General features: G+C 39.0%; 1 protein-coding gene across 1 annotated transcript; it reads right to left on the bottom strand.

The window, feature by feature from the left end:
* Positions 1-206: 206 nt before the first annotated feature.
* On the bottom strand, positions 207-12,379 carry ankrd67 (ankyrin repeat domain 67). The gene is made up of 4 exons (XM_039757198.1): positions 12,262-12,379; positions 10,661-10,916; positions 8,373-8,925; positions 207-1,653 (listed from the first exon to the last, which is right to left on the bottom strand). The coding sequence occupies exons 2-4, from the start codon at positions 10,912-10,914 to the stop codon at positions 1,189-1,191; spliced, it is 1,272 nt and encodes a 423-aa protein (XP_039613132.1). The 5' UTR covers positions 10,915-10,916; positions 12,262-12,379; the 3' UTR covers positions 207-1,188.
* Positions 12,380-19,872: the final 7,493 nt, after the last annotated feature.

The raw sequence follows: 19,872 nt of genomic DNA, 5'->3' as shown, positions 1-19,872 counted from the left end.
AGAACTTCATTGAAGACCCTTGTTTAATACAATCAACAGTTTTTCATTATTCTATTTTTGGGTATAATTTTGGAAAAGGTCACCTTCCATTAAACAGGGCACCATTGTGGGACCCCAATTCTTTGATGGCTTTTCTCCTCTCTTGCTAGGCCTTACAGTAATGTCTTCTGGATGTAGACTGTGAAAAACTAGAGGGCCACAGAGAAAAAATACACACACACAGACATGGAGATTAATATGCAGAATCCACACAGCCAAATCAGGCTAAATTAGGTTCTTTTCAAGAAGAGATACATTCCAGACAATCACAGTGTTAATTTTTTATATTCTGTAACTGTCCTGGAAATAGTTTAAAACTGCTCAAAAAAAATCTTACAGTGGCGATATTTAAGAGTCATACTTAGCATGCACTGTACTGATACAGCACATTTCCACACCCACCACCTGACATACTTAGCAATGAACTAAAATTATAGATCCGATTACTTAGATGTTGCATAGACATATGACATTTTGGTTTTATACTAGATAAACCAATGGTGAGAAACCAGCCCTAACACCCCCTAAGTTAATACTCTGGTGTAGCTTCACTTTCTACATGCAGGCTAGGATTTGATCTCAGGATTCCTGAGACATGAGGTATCAATAACCACCGTGCTTACATTTCATGTGTCTAAAACATATGATATGCATCTGTGTAAATGTACATGTTTTCCCTGTGAAATATTTGGTATCCTACTGTTTTTGGCCACAATCGTCACTGTCCAAATTAATCTGGGACTGTTTCAAATTCAAAATGTAAAGTTATTTATGTTGTGTAGTGGCACAAAATCCTAGCTAAATGCATTTTTAATTTTATTTTTCAAGTAGAACAATATGAAACATGTTTGAGGATGAGAAGACTTGTACAAGGCACTGTAAAACATTTAATACGTGACTCAAGAGTATGTTAGGCTATTTTTAGAAAGTGAATAATGCATTTTAAAGAAATAATTTATTTTTATTTATTAGACTGTAATGTAATATATTTGCTGCTAAAATAAATACATGAAGATACTTATTGATGAAGGATCCACATTTCTTGCTATACTGTTAAACATAATAAAATATTATCTCATTATATTCCTTCAATAGCAACAAAGCTGACATTACTCTAGTCAAGCTGGTATCTTCAAACACTTCCTCTAATCAATGTCCTTTCAGTAAACAGTTTGGTCTGCTTTGCATTTTGGTATGTGCTTCGAGCACCTGGGTAACATGTCTGTGCTTCTGTTGTGCTGCAAGGTCTGCTGGGGTCTCCTTCCACTGTGACTCAAGTGAAGGGTCTGCCCCATTGTCGAGTAGTAGTTTGATCATCTCCACATGGCCTCTCTCGGCAGACAGGTGTAGAGATGTTTTTCCTAACCAGTCTGGAGCATGCACATCTGCCCCATAATGAAGCAGCATTTTTGCAGTTTCACTTGATCCTTTTAAAGCAGAATAGTGTAAGGGAGTCATGTGCAGTAAGTCTGTGGAGTGTAGAGAGGCTCCATGCTGTACCAAAAGACCTACAGCAACACATGATCCACATCCAGCAGCAAGATGTAATGGAGTAGCCAGATCCTTATCAACAGCATTGACCGCTGCCCCTCTGTTGAGCAGCACTTGCATGACCTGGTATGGGACACAGATGAGAAAATTATTCAGAGGAAGTCATTTATGCAAACCTGTCAGCTGCTATCCACTAAGGCCAGGCAGATTTGTACCAAGTTATTAATTAATATTCCATTTCTATGTCTAAATAAAGAAATGAAAACTGAAAGGGTAATGAAAATTTTGTAGCTCTACTTTGACAAAACTGAACAATAACTAAATGACAATGCCATTTATAATGCAGTATAAAGGTTAAAGTATGACAAAAATGTTATCAAGGCACAGTGGGCATTAGGCAGATGCAAGGTGGCAGGAGATCCAAAGAGAGGCCACATTGAATATTAAAATTTTACTGGTAACCTATAAACCTCTAAATGGCCTTGCACCAGACTGCATCTGTAATCTAATGCAGCACTACAGTCATTTTGACTCACTCAGATCCACTAATACTGGCAGTTTTGTCATGCCCCAGTAATTTTGATTAAATGTCTACCCATGAAAGTGTGTATGTCTGTCTGTCCGGCTTGGAAGTGTGAGGCAGCCCGGAAGTGCAAGGCTACAGCATGACGCTCAAAGAGCCGGCATGGCAACCTCAAGTTAACGAGTCAGAAGAAGAAACAAGTACGAGGCTACAGCATGAAGCTGAAAGAAAGCGACTCCATCACCAAAGTGAAACCACCAAGGAAAAACAAACGAGAGAGAAACTCGCTTAGTCGCTGATAGGCAAGGGGGACGACCACGTCTGTAAAACAAAACCGCCGGCTCTGCATTTCACATTTTTTTCTGATGATTTCAATAGTTTCTAGGAGCTCAGGCTTTTTACAGCACGGGCTTACACAGCTAGTCCTTTATAAAGCCTGAATTAGAAGTAAAAATACACAGTACCTCTATGTCTTTAAAGCACTCTTTCTGTTTGTTACAGACTTGACATTTGACACACAGGTACTTCTTACATAAGTGTGGCTTTTAACAAATAATTTTGAGGTTGCTTAGGGTTGGAAAGAGTGTCTCGGCGTATCACAGGGTGGTATCTCAACAGGTAAACAGCACCACTCAGGTTAGGCTGGCATTTTAAAGGTAAACATGCTTGCCAGTCATGAAGAGAATCTGGATCCAATTCCAGTCCGTTACATTTAAACTTTCTTCTTTAATCAAGCATTCCCCTTTTTGTTTTTGCCATGGCTTCAGGCTTCCCTGTGAGGGAGGCACATTGTCTCTGTACTGTACATATTTATTATAATTAATAATATGTGGCCCTGGAGGGTCACAAATGTAATCTCCCCATTATGCCACAATTGCAACTTGTGGTTTATCTCTGTTGTATTTGAAGCCATACTCTACTAACCAAGTCATCTGTTGTAACTTCACAGATGATTCAAATCTCATAACAAATTGAGATCATTTATCAAATTTATTCTAAACATAATAATTCCACTTTAACATTACAGATGACTTTTGAAGTAATATTCAGGGCAAAGTTTGAAAACACAGCTATATCTAAATGAATAAAATTGACTTGTCATTTGTTTGCACCCATTTATGTTTGTTACGATATTGCTGAAAAATAGCTGTACATCCTTTCATGAAAACTGGAATGATAACTCTGGGATAGCCCAAAATTACAATATAGGTTATATGCCATCTCAATGCTTTGGGGGGCTTGATGAAATTGCATTTTTATTATCCAGTATTAACTTGCTCCTTTATGATGTCAGATGTTAACTTTGAAGCTAATTGTTTGAAGGTAAATAATAGTCTGCACCTTGGTGGCTTGGGAGACAAATGATGGCCATGAATGTAACAGTAAGTGAGAAAGGCAAATCTGCATGTATAAAGAAAGATTCCTTTTATTACATAAAATCTCCAGTCCAAATATGAACAGCTGAAATTCCTTACATTTTACCTTTTGACATAATGTCTGGTAATGTAGGGAAACATACAGTATATACGCATGTATATATGTATTGTATGCACATAAGGGAGGCACAGTGGAGCTGCTATTCACACTGCTGCTTCCCAGGTCCAGCATGTTGAGTTTGATGTCCATGTTTCGTTGATGTATGTGTGGAGTTTGCACTTTCTCCCCTTGTCTGTGTGGATTGTCTTCCAGGTATTCCAGCTTTCCTACCTCATCCTCAAAAATGTACAAGTTAATAAGTAATTCCAAATCAGCCCTGTGTGGTTGTATGCATGAGTGGGTCTTAACAATGGACTGGTTTCCTATCCATGGCTGTTTCTTATCCAGTTCTGCCAGGATAACCTCTGGTCTTCCATAACCACTGATGTAAACAATGCCCTCACAACCATCACAAGGCATTAGGGCATCCGGACTGAAAGGTCCCACTTATCAGATCTACAAGCCAGCTACAAAAACATATATCAATATTTGGACAGAAAAATAAATATTTTGTGCATTTTAATGTTAAGCAATACAGAAAGAAATTGGAATGTCACATTGTAAGACGCTATAAATTACTCATTGCCCACTACAGTTTGCAAGCGCTTCACAGTTTCGATGGAGTGAGATGAGTGTTTAGGTGCAGGCTGGGCAGGACTAGATATTTGAGTTGCAGCAGTCCAAATCCTTGAAATCAGGGGTTTTTGAAGAAAGAGGGTGGAGAATAAAAAAAAAAACAAATAAATCAGAAGCTTATTCAGGCATTGCAGTTTTGTTGTATTTTGTTGTTTAATAAACCTGTTATAATGATGATCCTTTGGCAGTACTATATAAATGCAAAGAATTATTATTATTATTATAGTACCACAAAAAGGACTTCAGTTCCCAGCATTCAGCAGGAATGTACAGGGGCCAATGGGAGATCGGCACACACTTTTAAAAAGATTATCATTTCACTTGTGACTTCCGTGGGAAACAAAATGGTCCAAGCGAAACTGCAGTGGTCCTTGCCAGCATTTCAGCCACTGTATATACATCATGAAAAGCAGCTTTTTATTTTGTAATGTTAGCATGTTTTTTTGCTTGCAGACTGCATATGCTCATATAATGTAATTTGAATGCCTAAGATATGTATATCTTAATTGAAAACATTCTCTATATCTAATTTACTGTGTATTCCATAGCACTGAAGTAGAATTTCAGTGTTCAGTCTACAAGACGTCCATGATTATTGTGGGATATTTTGCACACCAATCATGAGCCTATTAGTAAAAACTGCCCGTAGTATAAATATTGATATGCAATATTTGAACAAAAAAATGTTAATAAAAACACTGGAGTCTTAAAACTGGAGTCTTAAATTGATTCATTGTTGTTATGTTGATACTACAGCAGCTTTTCCCCCGAATTGCTACAAATCGACCAGACACAGTTCTGTTCCTGAAAGACTACTTATTTTAATAGTTTCTGATTTTATCCAAGTTGCAGGTAGATTTAAAACAATTCCTTTTTTTTTAAGGTGGTACTATTGTAGGGGCTCATGAATTTTGAACTACACAAGATCCCACAACCCTGAATTGGATTAGGCAGGTCAGAAAATGTTATGTTTTATGTCTTCATACATGTAAAGTAGTTAATCCTGGGTTCACATTCCACCCTAGGTAATGCCAGTTTGGAGTTAACATGCTTGTATGTTTTTTGTTTTTTTCTCCAGGTACTCTGGATTAGTTTGATAATTCCAAAGATATGCATGTCTAAATTGACCTAGGGTGAACGAGTATGTCAATGTGCCCTATGATGAACTGGCATCCAGTCCAGGGTTGGTTTCTGTTTTGTCCAGTGTGCTGCTGGCTTGTGTGTAAAGGGATGATAGAGGGCTTCTGAGGCTTCTAGTAGTCTTTTGTAATATCTGAGAAGAGTTAAAGTAATAACTGCTGCTTCATGATGGAGGTTCTGTGAGGGAAACAGAGGGTGATCGCACTTGAAATGATTTTAGGTGTTTTAAAAGGCTGAATATGTTGTTTTTTGTTGCCACTTAGAAATGGCTGGCTGTGTGGCTGCAATGGGGTGTTCGTACTTAAAGGCTGGACTGAGCTTTGATGGTGTTGCATGTTGCTTGGGGTTGTGGGAGTCGTTCATTTTTACTGTATTTGTACATTCGGTTTTTATGTTCATTAATTTTGAGACCATGAATAGATGCTCACAGCATATAAACATTATGTCTCTACATGTAAATATAGTCATTTCCCTTATGCTTAGGTGCCTGGAAAATCTTTCCATTCATCCATTTATTTTCTGAATTTTCTCCTTCCATTGCCAAGTTTCAGAAAGGCAATGACTGACTAAATGGCTGAGTTTTTCACAATGAATTTTGTTAAAAAAATCTCTGACTACATTATGGTACTGGGATGGTAAATCAGTCACTTGACTCTCAACTAGCTGCTATATTTTTTCTATAACATGTATAACAGATGGAAAGAGTTGAGCTCAGAAAATGAAGATATGTGTGCATCCTATATGAGCATGGTTAATTTTCTCAAAACAAAGGCAATTTTGATCCACCTTCTAGTGATGAATTTTATTGATACACATTTACTTAAAGACTAGATTCTATAATGGGTTCTTCTTTGTGTTTCCAGTTTGTCTTTTCTGGTTGCAGTAGCTGCTCCTGGATGATAGCTATCCAAATGTCTCTGATTCATTTTCTCAACAGTAATGTACTTTTCTTGTGGACAGAAAGCTGTTGCCCATTCCCGGGTGAAAACAGTGTTAACCCTGGAGGGAGGTGGCTGTAAATACCCCCAACAGGTTTAAGGAAAAAAAAAGGCCTGTAGCCAGAAGACAACATTCCTCCTTTGTGGATTCTGCTTCAATAACACCTTTGATATGAAAATACATTTAAATAGACTCAGTAAACTCTATTCTACTACTTTCAAGGGCTGTGCTACTTCTTCATGTCAGATGGGAAACTCAAGCCATGCAGCTTCCTCCATTTACAGTATATAACATCTGCCTTACACTTCTTACATAGGCAGGTACCCAAGAGTCTTACAGGATACCCAGAGAAAGTCCAAGTACCAGATATCCTACCTGTCATCCAAAGGGACTACCAGTTCCACAAAATCAAATCAAATTTTGTAATCCCAGGGGCTGTGATTTTCTAATTTTCATCTAAAACTTTCCTATATTATATTTTCAAAACTGTTTAGTTCACCTCAGGCCACTACTTTGGGGTAAAGTAGTACTACTCACATACTAGACTGTGGCGATATACTGTATTATACATTGATTATCAAATGGAAGATCTTTACTGTACTCTGTGTACGTGACAATAACAACCCTATAAAATATAAACATTTGAAGCCTTGGATAATGTGCCAGTTCATTGTAGGACCCACTAACACACATGCCCTCAAAGTTACATTTATTGGTAGCACTGAAGTGTAGCAGACACACCTTTGGGATGCAGGAGCAAAACTAGAATACCCCCCAAAAAAAACCTATTCAGATATGTTCAGAGCATACAGACTCCACATATACAGTGAACGGGTGCTGGTTCATACCTAGGATGGTGTTTCTGTAAGGTAGTTGTGCTAACCACTGCAACCCAAATTCATTAAATGGACGTTTACACTTCCTTATCCGATGTCTCATAAGAGAATCTTGACTCTTCCTTACACCATCCTGGGGCTCAACCCCTTGAAATGCCTGAAGTAAATTACTAGGATTTGTGTTGCATCTCTGCAGCGATTTCTAGGCTATGTCTGTATCTGCATTGAATACGTTTTCAGATACATGTTATTGAAAGCACTTCTAATACAATAAGAACAACTATATATAAATAATTATAATAAGTAACAACAAGGTATAATTACTAATTACTTGTTTTCCCTTCACAGACCTTCATCCTAAGAGCCAGCTTCTGTAGCCGAGGATCGGACCGCCAAGGTCCCTGCCTTCGGCCGCCACCCGACTCACACTGCACCCGACCTCCTTGGCCCCTCCCATTGGTGGTGAGCCCATAGGAAGGCTGTGCCCAGCCGAGCCCCATGGGTGCAGGCCCAGCCACCAGGCGTTCGCCATCGATCCCCACCTCTTGGCCTGGCTCCAGAGGGGGGCCCCAGTGACCCGCATTCAGGCGAGGGAAAACGCCGTGCAAATTTTTTATTCTTCATAGGAGGTTTTGTTGAACCGCTCTTTGTCTCATCCCTCACCTAGGACCAGTTTGCCCTGGGTGGCCCTACCAGGGGCATAAAGCCCCAGACAACAGAGCTCCTGGGATCATTGGGACACGCAAACCCCTCCACCACGATAAGGTGGCGGTTCGAGGAGGGGAGATGGCGGTTCGAGAGGAGTCAGATGAGGTGGCTCAGGCATCTGATCAGGATGCCCCCTGGACGCCTCCCTGGTGAGGTGTTCTGGGCATGTCCAACCGGGAGGAGGCCCCGGGGAAGACCCAGGACATACTGGATGGACTATGTCTCCTGGCTGGCCTGGGAAGCCTTGGGATTCCCCCGGAAGAGCTAGAAGAAGTAGCCGGGGAGAGGGAAGTCTGGGCATCTCTGCTCAAGCTGCTACCCCCACGACCTGATCTCGGATAAGCGGAAGAGGAAGGATGGATGGATGGATGGACCTTCATCTGTTGTGAAAGCCATTGCTATGTATGGATTTTGTGTCTGCACTACTGCCCATCAAATTCAGTCAAAAATCATCACTATTAGCAGTTTCTGATCAGATTCCCTTTACCTCATAAAGAGTGTTTACTTTCATTTAATTATTTTTTATTGCCTGGAACAATACAAGGTAGAGGTGGTGTATTCCAATTGTACACCTTTGGCCTTACCTTCTTCTTCTTTCCATTTGCAACCCACAGATGCAGAGCAGTCTGTCCATTTTCACACCTAGCATTCACATCAGCACCCTTCCCAAGTAAATGTTCAGTGGCATTCTCATTTTCGGCACAGACTGCCAAGTGTAGTGGACTCATGCCGTTACTGTTCCTTTCATTGAGTGCAGCACATTTGTTCAATAGCAGGTCTATTAAATCCTGGTTGTTATTAAAGGCAGCCCAGTGCAGTGGGGTCCATTTATTGAGGTCTTTACAGTTCACTTCTGCTTTAAACTCTAGCAAAATCTGAGCAACTTCAAGATTGCCGTGAGCTGCAGCTAGATGTAAAGGAGTCTGCCCTGAGCAGCTCTTGATACTTTGTGAGGCTCCACTTTGAAGAAGATACTCCACAACTAGTGTCTTTCCACTCCATGTTGCTCTGTGTAGTGGAGTACAGTTAGAAAAGTCTCTACTGTTGACATCAGTGCCTCGGTGAAGGAGGAACTTTACTAATGCAAGGTGTCCACAGAATGCAGCATGATGGAGTGGAGTCCACCCTTGGCTGTCCCTACAAATAAAGCAAATTCTAATTTTTAAAGAAGTCTTGGCAAGTGTTAACTTGACTAAAGCAAGAATTAATAAAAATAAAAACAGATTTCATTTTTGTGGTCCATCAGATTCAGTTGTTTAATTAATAGCAAAGTTGTCTGAATATTTAATCCAAGGTGTCAAGATTTCTGATTCAATTTTATGTCATGGTAGGTTTAATTTTTCAAATTTCCATGGCTCTTTATGTGTAGAAGCTATTACTGGATTTCGTGTTGGGTGCATTTCCTGAAATGATTTACTATTTACAGAATTATGCCGTATCAACACTGTAGCTTTCGATGTTCAGGATTAAAGAGGTTCTCTTCCCTTAGCCTGTCAGAGTGGACACACTGTTCAGTTCATGGGTGCACTTGGTTACTCTCTAATGCCCAGGTTCTATAGTGCTACTATTATTATTTTATAGTGTTGTGATCAGAAGTGCACAGATGGGGTCTGAGCAATGATTGAGTGTAATTTCAGCTGGTTTATTTCTTATGAGATAACCTAACATTTTAAACTGCTTCAGTGTACTACCTGGATGAGAATGTCAATGTCATCGCACATGACTAAAGTTACTGACACATACAATATTACAAAATAATTTTATTGAAAATAGCAGCAAATGCAATGCAGGATGGGATGTCAGATCTACCCACTTACCAGTTAATATAGTGTCATGCATGGATGTCTGAGGATCACCTTTCGGGCTCAGACATGGTATGTGATAACCCACTGGGACAAGAGAAGGGGCCAATGCTCACAATATAACATCTCTTTTCTCCTCTGTAGTTCTGAGAAGTCACCCAAGGATGGCACCTCAGCCATGCCCCCTCTCATCTAAATCACGCCTGTTCTGATTAGGACGACTTAAATTTGAGGGCTCATGGAAGATAACATCTCAGTCTGAGGATCACAGTCCCGCATGACAAAGATTCCCAAACCCAGACCTGTTCTTTAGAGAAGCCACTGAAGCTCAAAATGCACATACTGTATTGTGCCTGGTTTCTGTTGCACCACTGCATGCTCAGTTTTATTCATTGTTTTGGACACTGGCAATAAATGGGGTGGCTGGCACCCCAAATTTTCTTTGGTTCTCCTCTCTATTATTTGCTCTCCACAATTGCTTAGAAATTCCTATTTGTAGCAGAGTTTTTTCCAGATATGTACAATTTTGTTTGGCCTCATGCCAAGTAGAGTGACTATAAATAGCAAAGTTATCAGTTCAAAATCTGCTCATTGTATCACTCTAACCAAGTCAAACAATCATTCCATAATACAATTATTAAATTTCTTAAGATTAGACATGTATACTGTAAAACCACCATACTTTATAAAGCACTGTACCTGGACTGCAGATGCCGTTCACAGTAGAAGAATGCTATATATACAAATGTGCTTGTTAAAGGATTAAAATAATCAAATATGTGAGGAAAGACTCAAAATTATTTGTCCTGTTCTTTTTCATAGTGATGATGTCATTTTATTGGTTAATTAATCAATACAATGTACTTTCAAGAAAGTAGGAATTACAACTTCACACCGTGAAGAGAGTGTGGGTTTTGGATCAAGACCTGAATTTGAAGATGACAAATCTGTTCGATCCTATGAATTTGTTGCACGGAATTCCAAGATTACAGTTAACCAAACAAGTGTAATAGCTAAGAACACTTTATAATCAAAAAATAAGTCTGCTCATAAATGTGAGTTGTACTCACTGAGAGTTCACAGGGATTCCAAAAGTCAGCAATGTTGTCACTTGATCAAGAGCTCCACTCCAGACTGCTCTCTGCAGCTTCTCTAGATGGCCAGAAGATGGGTCCACCTGTATTTGCAAGCGGGGGCATCTTTCGAGTTGCCATTCCTTCAGACTGCCGGGTTTCCTGATCTTTCTTTCCACAGCACACAGAGACACTGAATCATGGAGCTCCATCCATTTCAAGACGAGTTCCAACAGAGTGGACATGGTCATGCCTTAGTAGAGGAGATTAGAAATACAATGTGCTAAAAACAATAAAGACAGACTCATTTTTATTTCCTTATTAAGCTAGCTATGTGTAAAATTTTATGATTAACATCTGGTAATCAGGAGAGCATGTGCTGCAGTTGATAGCACTGATTCTGGGTTCATTTCCTGGCCCAGACGCCCTGCAAATAGGTGCTCTACAGCATTGCAGTGATTTGTATGTTAGGCTAATTGGCTCGGTGCAAGCGTGTGACTGATTGTGCTTTTCAGGATCAGTTAATGCCTTGTACCCAGCTTTGCTAGTAAGTCTCCAGTTCCCTGCAGCCCTGTAAATAATTAAATAAGTGCGCCCAGAAAAACAATAAATGAAATTGTTCTGGTGCCCATGAGCTTGCCCAACAATGGATTGGCATCCCACTTAAAGTTTGTTCCTATTGGTTCTAGATAGAAATCCCTGTGACCTGGCACTAAGAACAGTTGTTCCAAAAGTGGATGAATGGATCTCTAAATCCTTCTGTATGGTTACAGCAACAGCTTTTATCTAGGGTACAGTTGAAATCCATAGATAGATAGATAGATACGATACTCTATTGATCTCAAGATTATGTATACAACCTGTTTTAAAATCTAAATTAAATTCCAGTGTTGAATGGTGACTTGCTACATTTTGAATTTAGCACAAAAATAAAAAATGCTATCCACAGTATATGGTTCTATGGAAGTTCACAAGAGCAACCTAAGAGTATATTCCTTCTCAATCTTAGTTTCGGATGCTTTTATTTTAAAATTATGGAATTACCGCAGCAAAGTGTTGCTATAGCAACAGTTTCTAGACAACTGTTCTTATCATTAGTTACATAAATGTACCAATTTTTACTCAATGCCATTTAACAAACTCATGAAATTAAAAGAAACATAGGAGTCAAAGCTACTGACTGATCAGCATTGACCTCATCCTGTATATGCTGTTTTTAACTGAAAACATATGAATATTATTTTCAATAGTGGTAGCTAGGCATTGATTTGACCTTTTCTGAATGTTGTGCGCCACTATGTACTCCAGCAAGAAAAGTGGAAAATTAAATCAAAAGAAAAAAAGAAAAGCACTCAAAAATTCCAACCTGGAATGCATTAACTGAAATATCATTTTTAAGTATAAAGTCCTTCTAGAAACAAAAATATATTATTCATATATACCGTCTGCTGAACATTGATTGCATATATCCTTGAAATCTACAGCATGAGTTCAGTATCCTTAACAAGTAAATGCACAATTCCATTACACATTGTTCCATATTCAGCCACTGGCCTTCTCACTTTATAAGTAATGCCACAGATGCCCTTTTTAGTTACCTTTTATATGCCAACCATGCTCTTGCTCCAATGTTGTGTCTGCGTAGGTGTTTTTTAAATGCTAGCACTGCACAGGTCCTACACGTATCCCATGAAATATTTAAAGAGCCATCAGATCAGGTCCTCTTTGCATGAGCCTGAAAACGTTTTTGAGTTGCTAGGGAAAGCATTAGTGTATAATAAAGTGAAAGAGCATGGGGGTGTACTTAAATCTGCCCCGATGTGCGCATGACTTGAAACTTTAGCTTAGCTACTGGAAATGCACCTGGAGGGCAGTTTAAAGGCACAGCTCTGAAGCGATTTTGTGCTGTGTATGTAAAGAATTTTCAGCCTAGTGTTTTTCATGTAATATGCAATACATTGCTGAATGCCAGTCATTCCTACCTTATTCTAAAAAGCTCACACCTGTCTTTTAGTCCAAAAGCAAAGATTTATGAAATTTGATTTATCAGAAATGGGAAAACAAAGTCTGTGCAGGATGACATTAAAGTTCATCTGAGAATAAAAAACAAAAAACTTAAGAGCATTTCTAACATTACTCAAGGCATCATGTTATCTTTTACTCCAAGGTGGTGTGTCCTGCAGAATGAAACTACTAATTACCTGTGACACACGTCAAGCGCACTGACAATTTGAAATTGTACTTGAGCTATTTTGTTCTTTGTTAGTCGTAATTATCTGTAATTAGGCACAAATGTCTAGCCTAGCAACCAGTTTACCAGCTAGAGTTGACATGGTGACTGTAACATTACCTGCATATTTGCAGACCCTGTGTCTGTTGCTTTGGGCTATAGGAGCCTGGCTAAAAGATGAATGATCCAGAGATGTTGGCATATGAGAGGTCTGTAATGTTAATCATAAGACACATCATTTGTAAATACATTCTATTATGAGATTTTGTGTGCATCAGTATTTACAAGAGAATGGAATCAGGTGTATGCTGATCCTGACTTATCCCTGAATGCTTGTTAGTGCTGCAATTGCTTTACTTCATTACAGTTTTCGGTTCTTCTTCCGCAGATATCTTACTTGCTATTAGTTAAACATGGCTTTGCTCATATTAGGAGCACATATTAACTCCTTTAGGCTACAAATATCATGCTTAATCTTTTGGTACACTGCCATTGGCACCAGACATGGGCTGGCATTCAAGGCACCTTACCCGGCCAGTTCAACGGAAGGACAGGGATAATCCCATGGCCTATTTGCTCCCCTGATACAATAGGTGGTAGTCTCCCTGGGCTATGATCCCTACATGGATATCTGCACGAGAGGCTGAGAATTGCAGTTCCTTTAGACAGCCCTGCTGGGTTCCATTGGTGCCTCCTGGGGGAGCTGCAGGGACAGACTGACCCCACTTTAAGAAACTTCCACCTAACCTGTAAATGCTTCCAACCTGTAGTGCAGTAACACCAGAAGTACTTCCGGGCTTGGCATAAAGGAAGAGTTGGCAGAGGAGCTTGACAAAACTCGCTTGGATGAGTGAAACGAGAAGAAGAAAAAGAGAAATGGAGAAATTGTGTCTGTGCCATGTTTTATTATTTGAACCTGAATTTGACTTGTATTGGTTTTGGTGTGTTGGTGGGTTGGTGAATTTGGGGGCTCAATGTTACCCCCTACAGGTCACAACAAGTAAAGTCAAATAGTTCTGCATGTAAAAATCTCTTAATAGCATAAAAATTGTCATAGATGCTTCTTTGAGAAACTTATTCATTAGTAGAATGGCATAAAAGACTTTAAGCTATGGAGTGATGGAGGTTCAGTATATTTCAAATGATCACTCATTGTAATAGTTGCTAAGGTCAGTGTGGATGCCAACCATCTACTTATTCTCTAAAGCAACTTTATCAGTTTATAGGCTCTTGAGGAGCTAAAGCCTATAGTGAAGCACTGGGTGCAAGGCAAGGCTTTGGGCAAAGTATCCCTTCATCACAGGACCCACACACACACACACACACACGCACACACACACACACACTGCACTCACAAATGTTAAAGAGAATAAAGCACCTTGTAAGAAACTCATGCATATATTGACAGAACCAATATACAGTAGTTCACAGTTATTAGGTTGATAGTCCTGGAGTTGTGAGGGAGTAGTTCTAAACACCATGCTATCATCCCAATATCTGAAACTATAAACATTTAAGGTTTCCACCTGCTCCAAATCTTATCCCATTCTTCCTTTAAAAGGCAAAAGTCTTTGCATATTTGAAATTAGTTTAATACTTTTTAAAAACATTAATGGTTGATTGCTGTCTTGTACCCAATATAATTGAAATGGGTTTCAATTTCCTTTGAACCTAAAATTAAAATAAGCAAGCTCAGAACAATGATGAAAGAAGAGCTCAAAATAAGTCACATTCTGTTGTTTGAAATATTGGAATTAAGAAGGTTTGAGGTACAACTTAAAATTAGTTTACAAAGTATTTTGAACACTTTCTACACTGGATGGTGTTCAGATGAAAAGAGAGAAAGTGAATGAAATTAAAGTAGCAAAGGGAGAAGATTAATGAGAGAGTCAGTCTGGAGTGATTGCCAACGCCAGAAACACAAAACCAGAACCAAAAGCCAGAAATACAGTAGATTGGCCAGGTCTTAACACTAACATGTTTCTTATTACCCATACATATCTCTTAGCAAAGATCTTCACTTTTTACTGTGGATTCAAAAACTTGGATGCCAGAAGCTGTGTGTTGACATCTTTTATAGGCGGGAAATGATGATACAATTCACCACATGACCAGCAACAGGCAAAGTGATTGTAAACAATGCGACAAAATGGCAGCAACCACCTGAAAAACAGAACACAAAAATGTTACTGCCAGAGTGATGATAAACATATAAACAGCCATAAATGTTAATATGCCAAAAATGAAAAAGACTGTATTCCACATTCATGACTAATGTCATGTTGTCTAGAAGTAGAGGTCAGTCTAATATTAGCTTCTGGTTCAACTTGGGTCCAGAAAAATGCAACATTTACAGGTTATTTTTCCAGCAAAAGTTGGCCTGTTTTGTCTACATACATCTTGTCATATTAGCCGGGATCCTTGCCCGGCTGGGACACCTCTTCCTTGGAAGGACCTGGGGAGTAAGTGTGGACAGAGCATTACCTCCTCCGGAGCACAAGATGGCAGCCCCCATGGCTGGTAGCGGTGCCTCGGACTCCCACAGGGAGATGGAGTTTACAGCCCTGTTGGGATCCGGGGGCGCCACAGGGGGCGCTGCAGCTGCTCCAGAGCCCTATAAGCGATCCTTTCACCACACCCGGGAGTATTGCCCGAAGTAGATCATCAAGCACCTGGAGCACTTCCGGGTAACATGTAAAAGGAGCTGCAGACAGAATCCAGGATCCAGAGTCGGGAGGAGGGAGACAAAGCTTGCCAAGGAGGACTGGAGGAGAAAAGGAAAGAAGGAATGTATTGTGCAGTGTTTTGTGCTTTGAACTGTCTTGTTGTGCTTGTGGTGTCGTGGCGATAAATTCATCACCAGAATGCTTTGTACTGGAAAATGAAGGTTATTAGGACTCGAGATAGACAGACAGAGTTTTAAAGCTTTATTGCAATAAAACAACACAAATAACAACACAGACTCAACCCAATACGGCCAAATTGAGCTGAGACCTGAACAGTTCAAAACTCAAAACACATATATCATTTCTTATCACTTTGACCTTGTTCAATTAGCTCATTCTGCACCTGTTCTTACTGTCCATTGTTCATCTCTAGTTTCTGTTTTGCTTATTTCTGATTGGTCTTTGGCTGGGCAGATGTTTTCCTTTTCCCATATTTGGGCTTTTATGGTGTCATTTCCTTTTCTAATCCTTTCAAACTATGTTATAATGGTGGCCTGAAGCTAAGCTTTAATTAAAATGAAATATGGTATATGCTTTTATTTAATCATTTGCTTGGCATGCTTGATTTCCCTTAATTTCTATGCTAAAGTTAATTTCTGATATATTCTTCTGTATTTATTGCTAATGCCTGAATTTACTAATGTTTCTTTCATGCATTACATCTTTGTGACCTTGCTTTCAGCAAAAGCCTTTTGTTGCCTTTTTGCTGATTCACCAATCCAGCTGGTTTCTTACGTGCCTACCAGAGCCATTTTCTCTCTGTGGCCTCGTTCCTTAGCTTCCCAGCCTTGAACACAGGTGTTGTCCTTCTCCTTATCCTATCCTAAGCTGATTTCTGCACATCATTTCTTGTTCTTGTTCTGTTCCTTTTCCCACACTAGCAATTCTGCTTCAAGCTTACAAAATAATACAATATGACTGATTTTTAGTTAACTATTTGCTTGACCTATCTTATTTGCTTATCATTCTAATTTATGCTTAATCTAATGTTTTAGAAGCTTTTTTTATGGCTATTTATGTTAATATGCTATTTATACTAATATAAAAATCTTTCTCATCTACAGTGGGAGACAGGGAAGACATTTCCCACAAGGGAAGAGAATAAAATAAAATCACATGTGCTTTTACAAGTGTGCCTCCTGCGCCTGTCTGTGTTGGGCTGGGTGGCTGGCATGCCCAGAGAGCTGTCACAATCTCTATATCTGGGCTGTCCAGTACTCCATATTTGCGGATATGGAAACCATCTTCTTCCCATCATCACCAACACTGACACCTCCCATCCAATTCATTGCACAGGTTGACGGAACAAATATCCTGCCTCACGAAAGCCCAGTATACTGCTCAAACACTGCTAATTGCATAAATGTAACGCAAATGTAACGCCAGACAAGAACACTTCATATCTTAATGGCACATAGTAACACAAAGGACTGTTTCTGTCATGCTGGGAGCAGCATTGTGACTTTTGGTGTGCACTTGGTGCTCCATTGACTTTGAGACTTTGGTTAAAACATTTATCAGTGCCATCATATGTTACAATATTCCAAACCTGATTCTTTTGAATGTTCCTTTTCATTTTGCAATAAAAGCAATCATGGATTTGTCAGTATGAGTGGTGCTGAGTAGCTTTGTGGGGAGAAATATTGTCCGTAAATCGAATGGTGTGAGTGCTGATGATCCTTCACCATTTGTCGGAACAAAGGAGGAATAGGCAAGTGACTATAAAGGATGGTTGACATTTTTAATAATGTTATTTACTTTAACAAGTGGTGTGTTATATACATACTTTCCTCAAACACCTAAGAAAATATAGGGATTGGTGAGCCTTCTTGACTAGAGCTGACATGTGTTGTGCTCATTTCAGGTCATCATTAGCTTATTAATCTGTGTACTTGCATATAAGTTAAACTGCTACTCAGAACTGTCGGTTATAGATATTCGTGGATGTGGAAGTTTCTTTTCAGTTTCCCACATTTTTCTGTCTTTTTCTTTCTTACCTTGTTGTTTAAACAAACGTTTATTTTCTTTTAGCCTTTATGCTGGACCTATTGTGTCTATTTTTATTTCTGTTTAAATTTTAAATATAGAACTAAGTCAATTTTTAAAACTTTTCACATTTTTTTAAACTTTTGGCTTTAGGCATTCTTAGTTTCTGGCTCCTTACTAGCAATTATTTGCTTTAATATAAATAGTAAATTGCACCACTTTGTCCAATCTGTATGACAGAAAACAACAAAACAAAATAAATTGATAACAATAATTAATTATTTGATTTTTATTAATTAATTTATATAATTTTTTTCTAACCTACTCAAAAGCATTTTGCATAGACAGCAGGGAACATATGACAAACCATGATGCCCAGGTTGCATACACCTGGCATTGCCATCTTTGAACCCAGGACATTGATGGTCACAAATGAGAATGGATTGGGCAATTAGGACACATCATAAAGCAAGGGTAGGTTCAAAAAGTGCTGTGTGTTTTTATTCACAATAAATAAAGCATTCAAAAGTCAAAAGCCCAGTGCAGTTTTCAATAATAAGTAATTAATGCATAATAAGTTGTACCAAATAAAATCCAATGCATTGGGGGAGTTTAAAATCAACAATGAATATAAAAATAGCCCATCCAATGAGTTAAAAATTCAAGATTAAAATAACTCATGGAGTGGCTGGACACTCCTGCTGACCAAATGCTGATCCTACTGAGGTACGCCACTGCTATGCTGGGAGCAACATTCCCAAACATCTGCCTTCTCCTCATAGCACCTGTCCTAACTCAAACCTCAAATCTTCTTCTCTCTTCTTCCATTTTCTCCCTTTAACCCCTGTACCTTTCCCTCTCTTCTTCTTTTTTCTGCTTGTATCTCGATCCTTTCATGGACCCCAATATACTTTATAACATAGATGTGGCAAGAAGTAGGTCTTTCTTTTAGAATTCATACATTTAAGGATACTTTAAAATGAGCAATTTTTACTACAAATGTTTATTTATCCATCTAGTAAATGTAATTAATCTCATTTATAGTTGTATGATGTCCAGCCCTTTGCTAGAATCCTTGGAACCAGCCTTGGAATGGGCACCAAATTATAGCAGTGGGCACTCAATGTGGGAGGAAAACATGACTGTGCAGAGTGAAATGAACACATGAAAGGGTGGATGTATGAATTACACACTGGCTGTGCCCAGGCTAGATGTTCTGGTCCCTTGAGGTAGCAGTGCCACACACTACATAATGGTTCCTCCAAAAATAATATAAAACACAAAATCTAAATGTGGATGGGTGGTGCAGTGAAACAGATGTTAGCACTGCTGGTTCTCAGCTCCCAAGTCCTGGATCGTTGACATTCAAATAAGAGCTGTAATGTGTGTGTTAAAATGTTTTAGGTAAGGAAAACAGACATTTAGGAACAAAGAAGTTACAGTATATTCATTAATCATGGTACCAGAGGCTGGCCATATTGAAAAGTACTTGCAAGTAACATGTACAAAAGCATCTTTTTTAAATTTCTTGAACATAGACTAATATAACAAGAAAGAGCAATTAAATACTGGAGATAGTTAAGATAATAGTGGAAACAGGAGTCCTACAGGATGGAATTTGGGAACAGCTACAGAATGCAGTATCCCTCAGTCTATGACATTAAATTGGTTTGAGGCAGATGGAGAGTTATCCAAACATTTTACAGTTCACTTTGGAATTTCTTGTATGAGTACTTGGATGGATCAATAAACATGCAAGATTGATGCTTACAGACTATTTGTCAGCTTTTAACATGATTCAGCCCCACATGTTAGTTGAGAAACTGATTGATCAATTCTGTTTGGACTCTAACTTGATGGGCTGGATTCTGGACTTCTTAACAAATAGAACACAAAGGTTGACTGTCAATGGCTGTTTCTCTGATAGCCTAAGTACATCTGTGGGCTCTCCACAATGTTGTTGTTTATCTCTTCTTTTGTTTATCCCGTATACAATTAACTACAGTGGTTTACACAAGGATAGACACATTCTGAAATTTGCAGATGACTCTATCTTTGTGAGCCGTCTACAAGATAAGGAAGACGGCCATGGACCTGTTGTCAAAGAGTTTGTACAATGCTGTGATCACTCTAATTTGCGACTTAATATTTCTAAGGCAAAAGAAATGGTTGTAGATTTCAGGTGCTCTCCACTATTCACTGTCTCGACTTTAATTAAAGGGGACACAGTGAAGATGGTAAAGCAATAGAAACATCTGGGAACAAAC

The sequence above is a fragment of the Polypterus senegalus genome, chromosome 1 (assembly GCF_016835505.1).
Source record: "Polypterus senegalus isolate Bchr_013 chromosome 1, ASM1683550v1, whole genome shotgun sequence".
Classification (NCBI taxonomy): domain Eukaryota; kingdom Metazoa; phylum Chordata; class Cladistia; order Polypteriformes; family Polypteridae; genus Polypterus; species Polypterus senegalus.
Note: the sequence above shows the minus strand (reverse complement) of the source record. Positions and strands in the feature narration are given on the sequence as shown.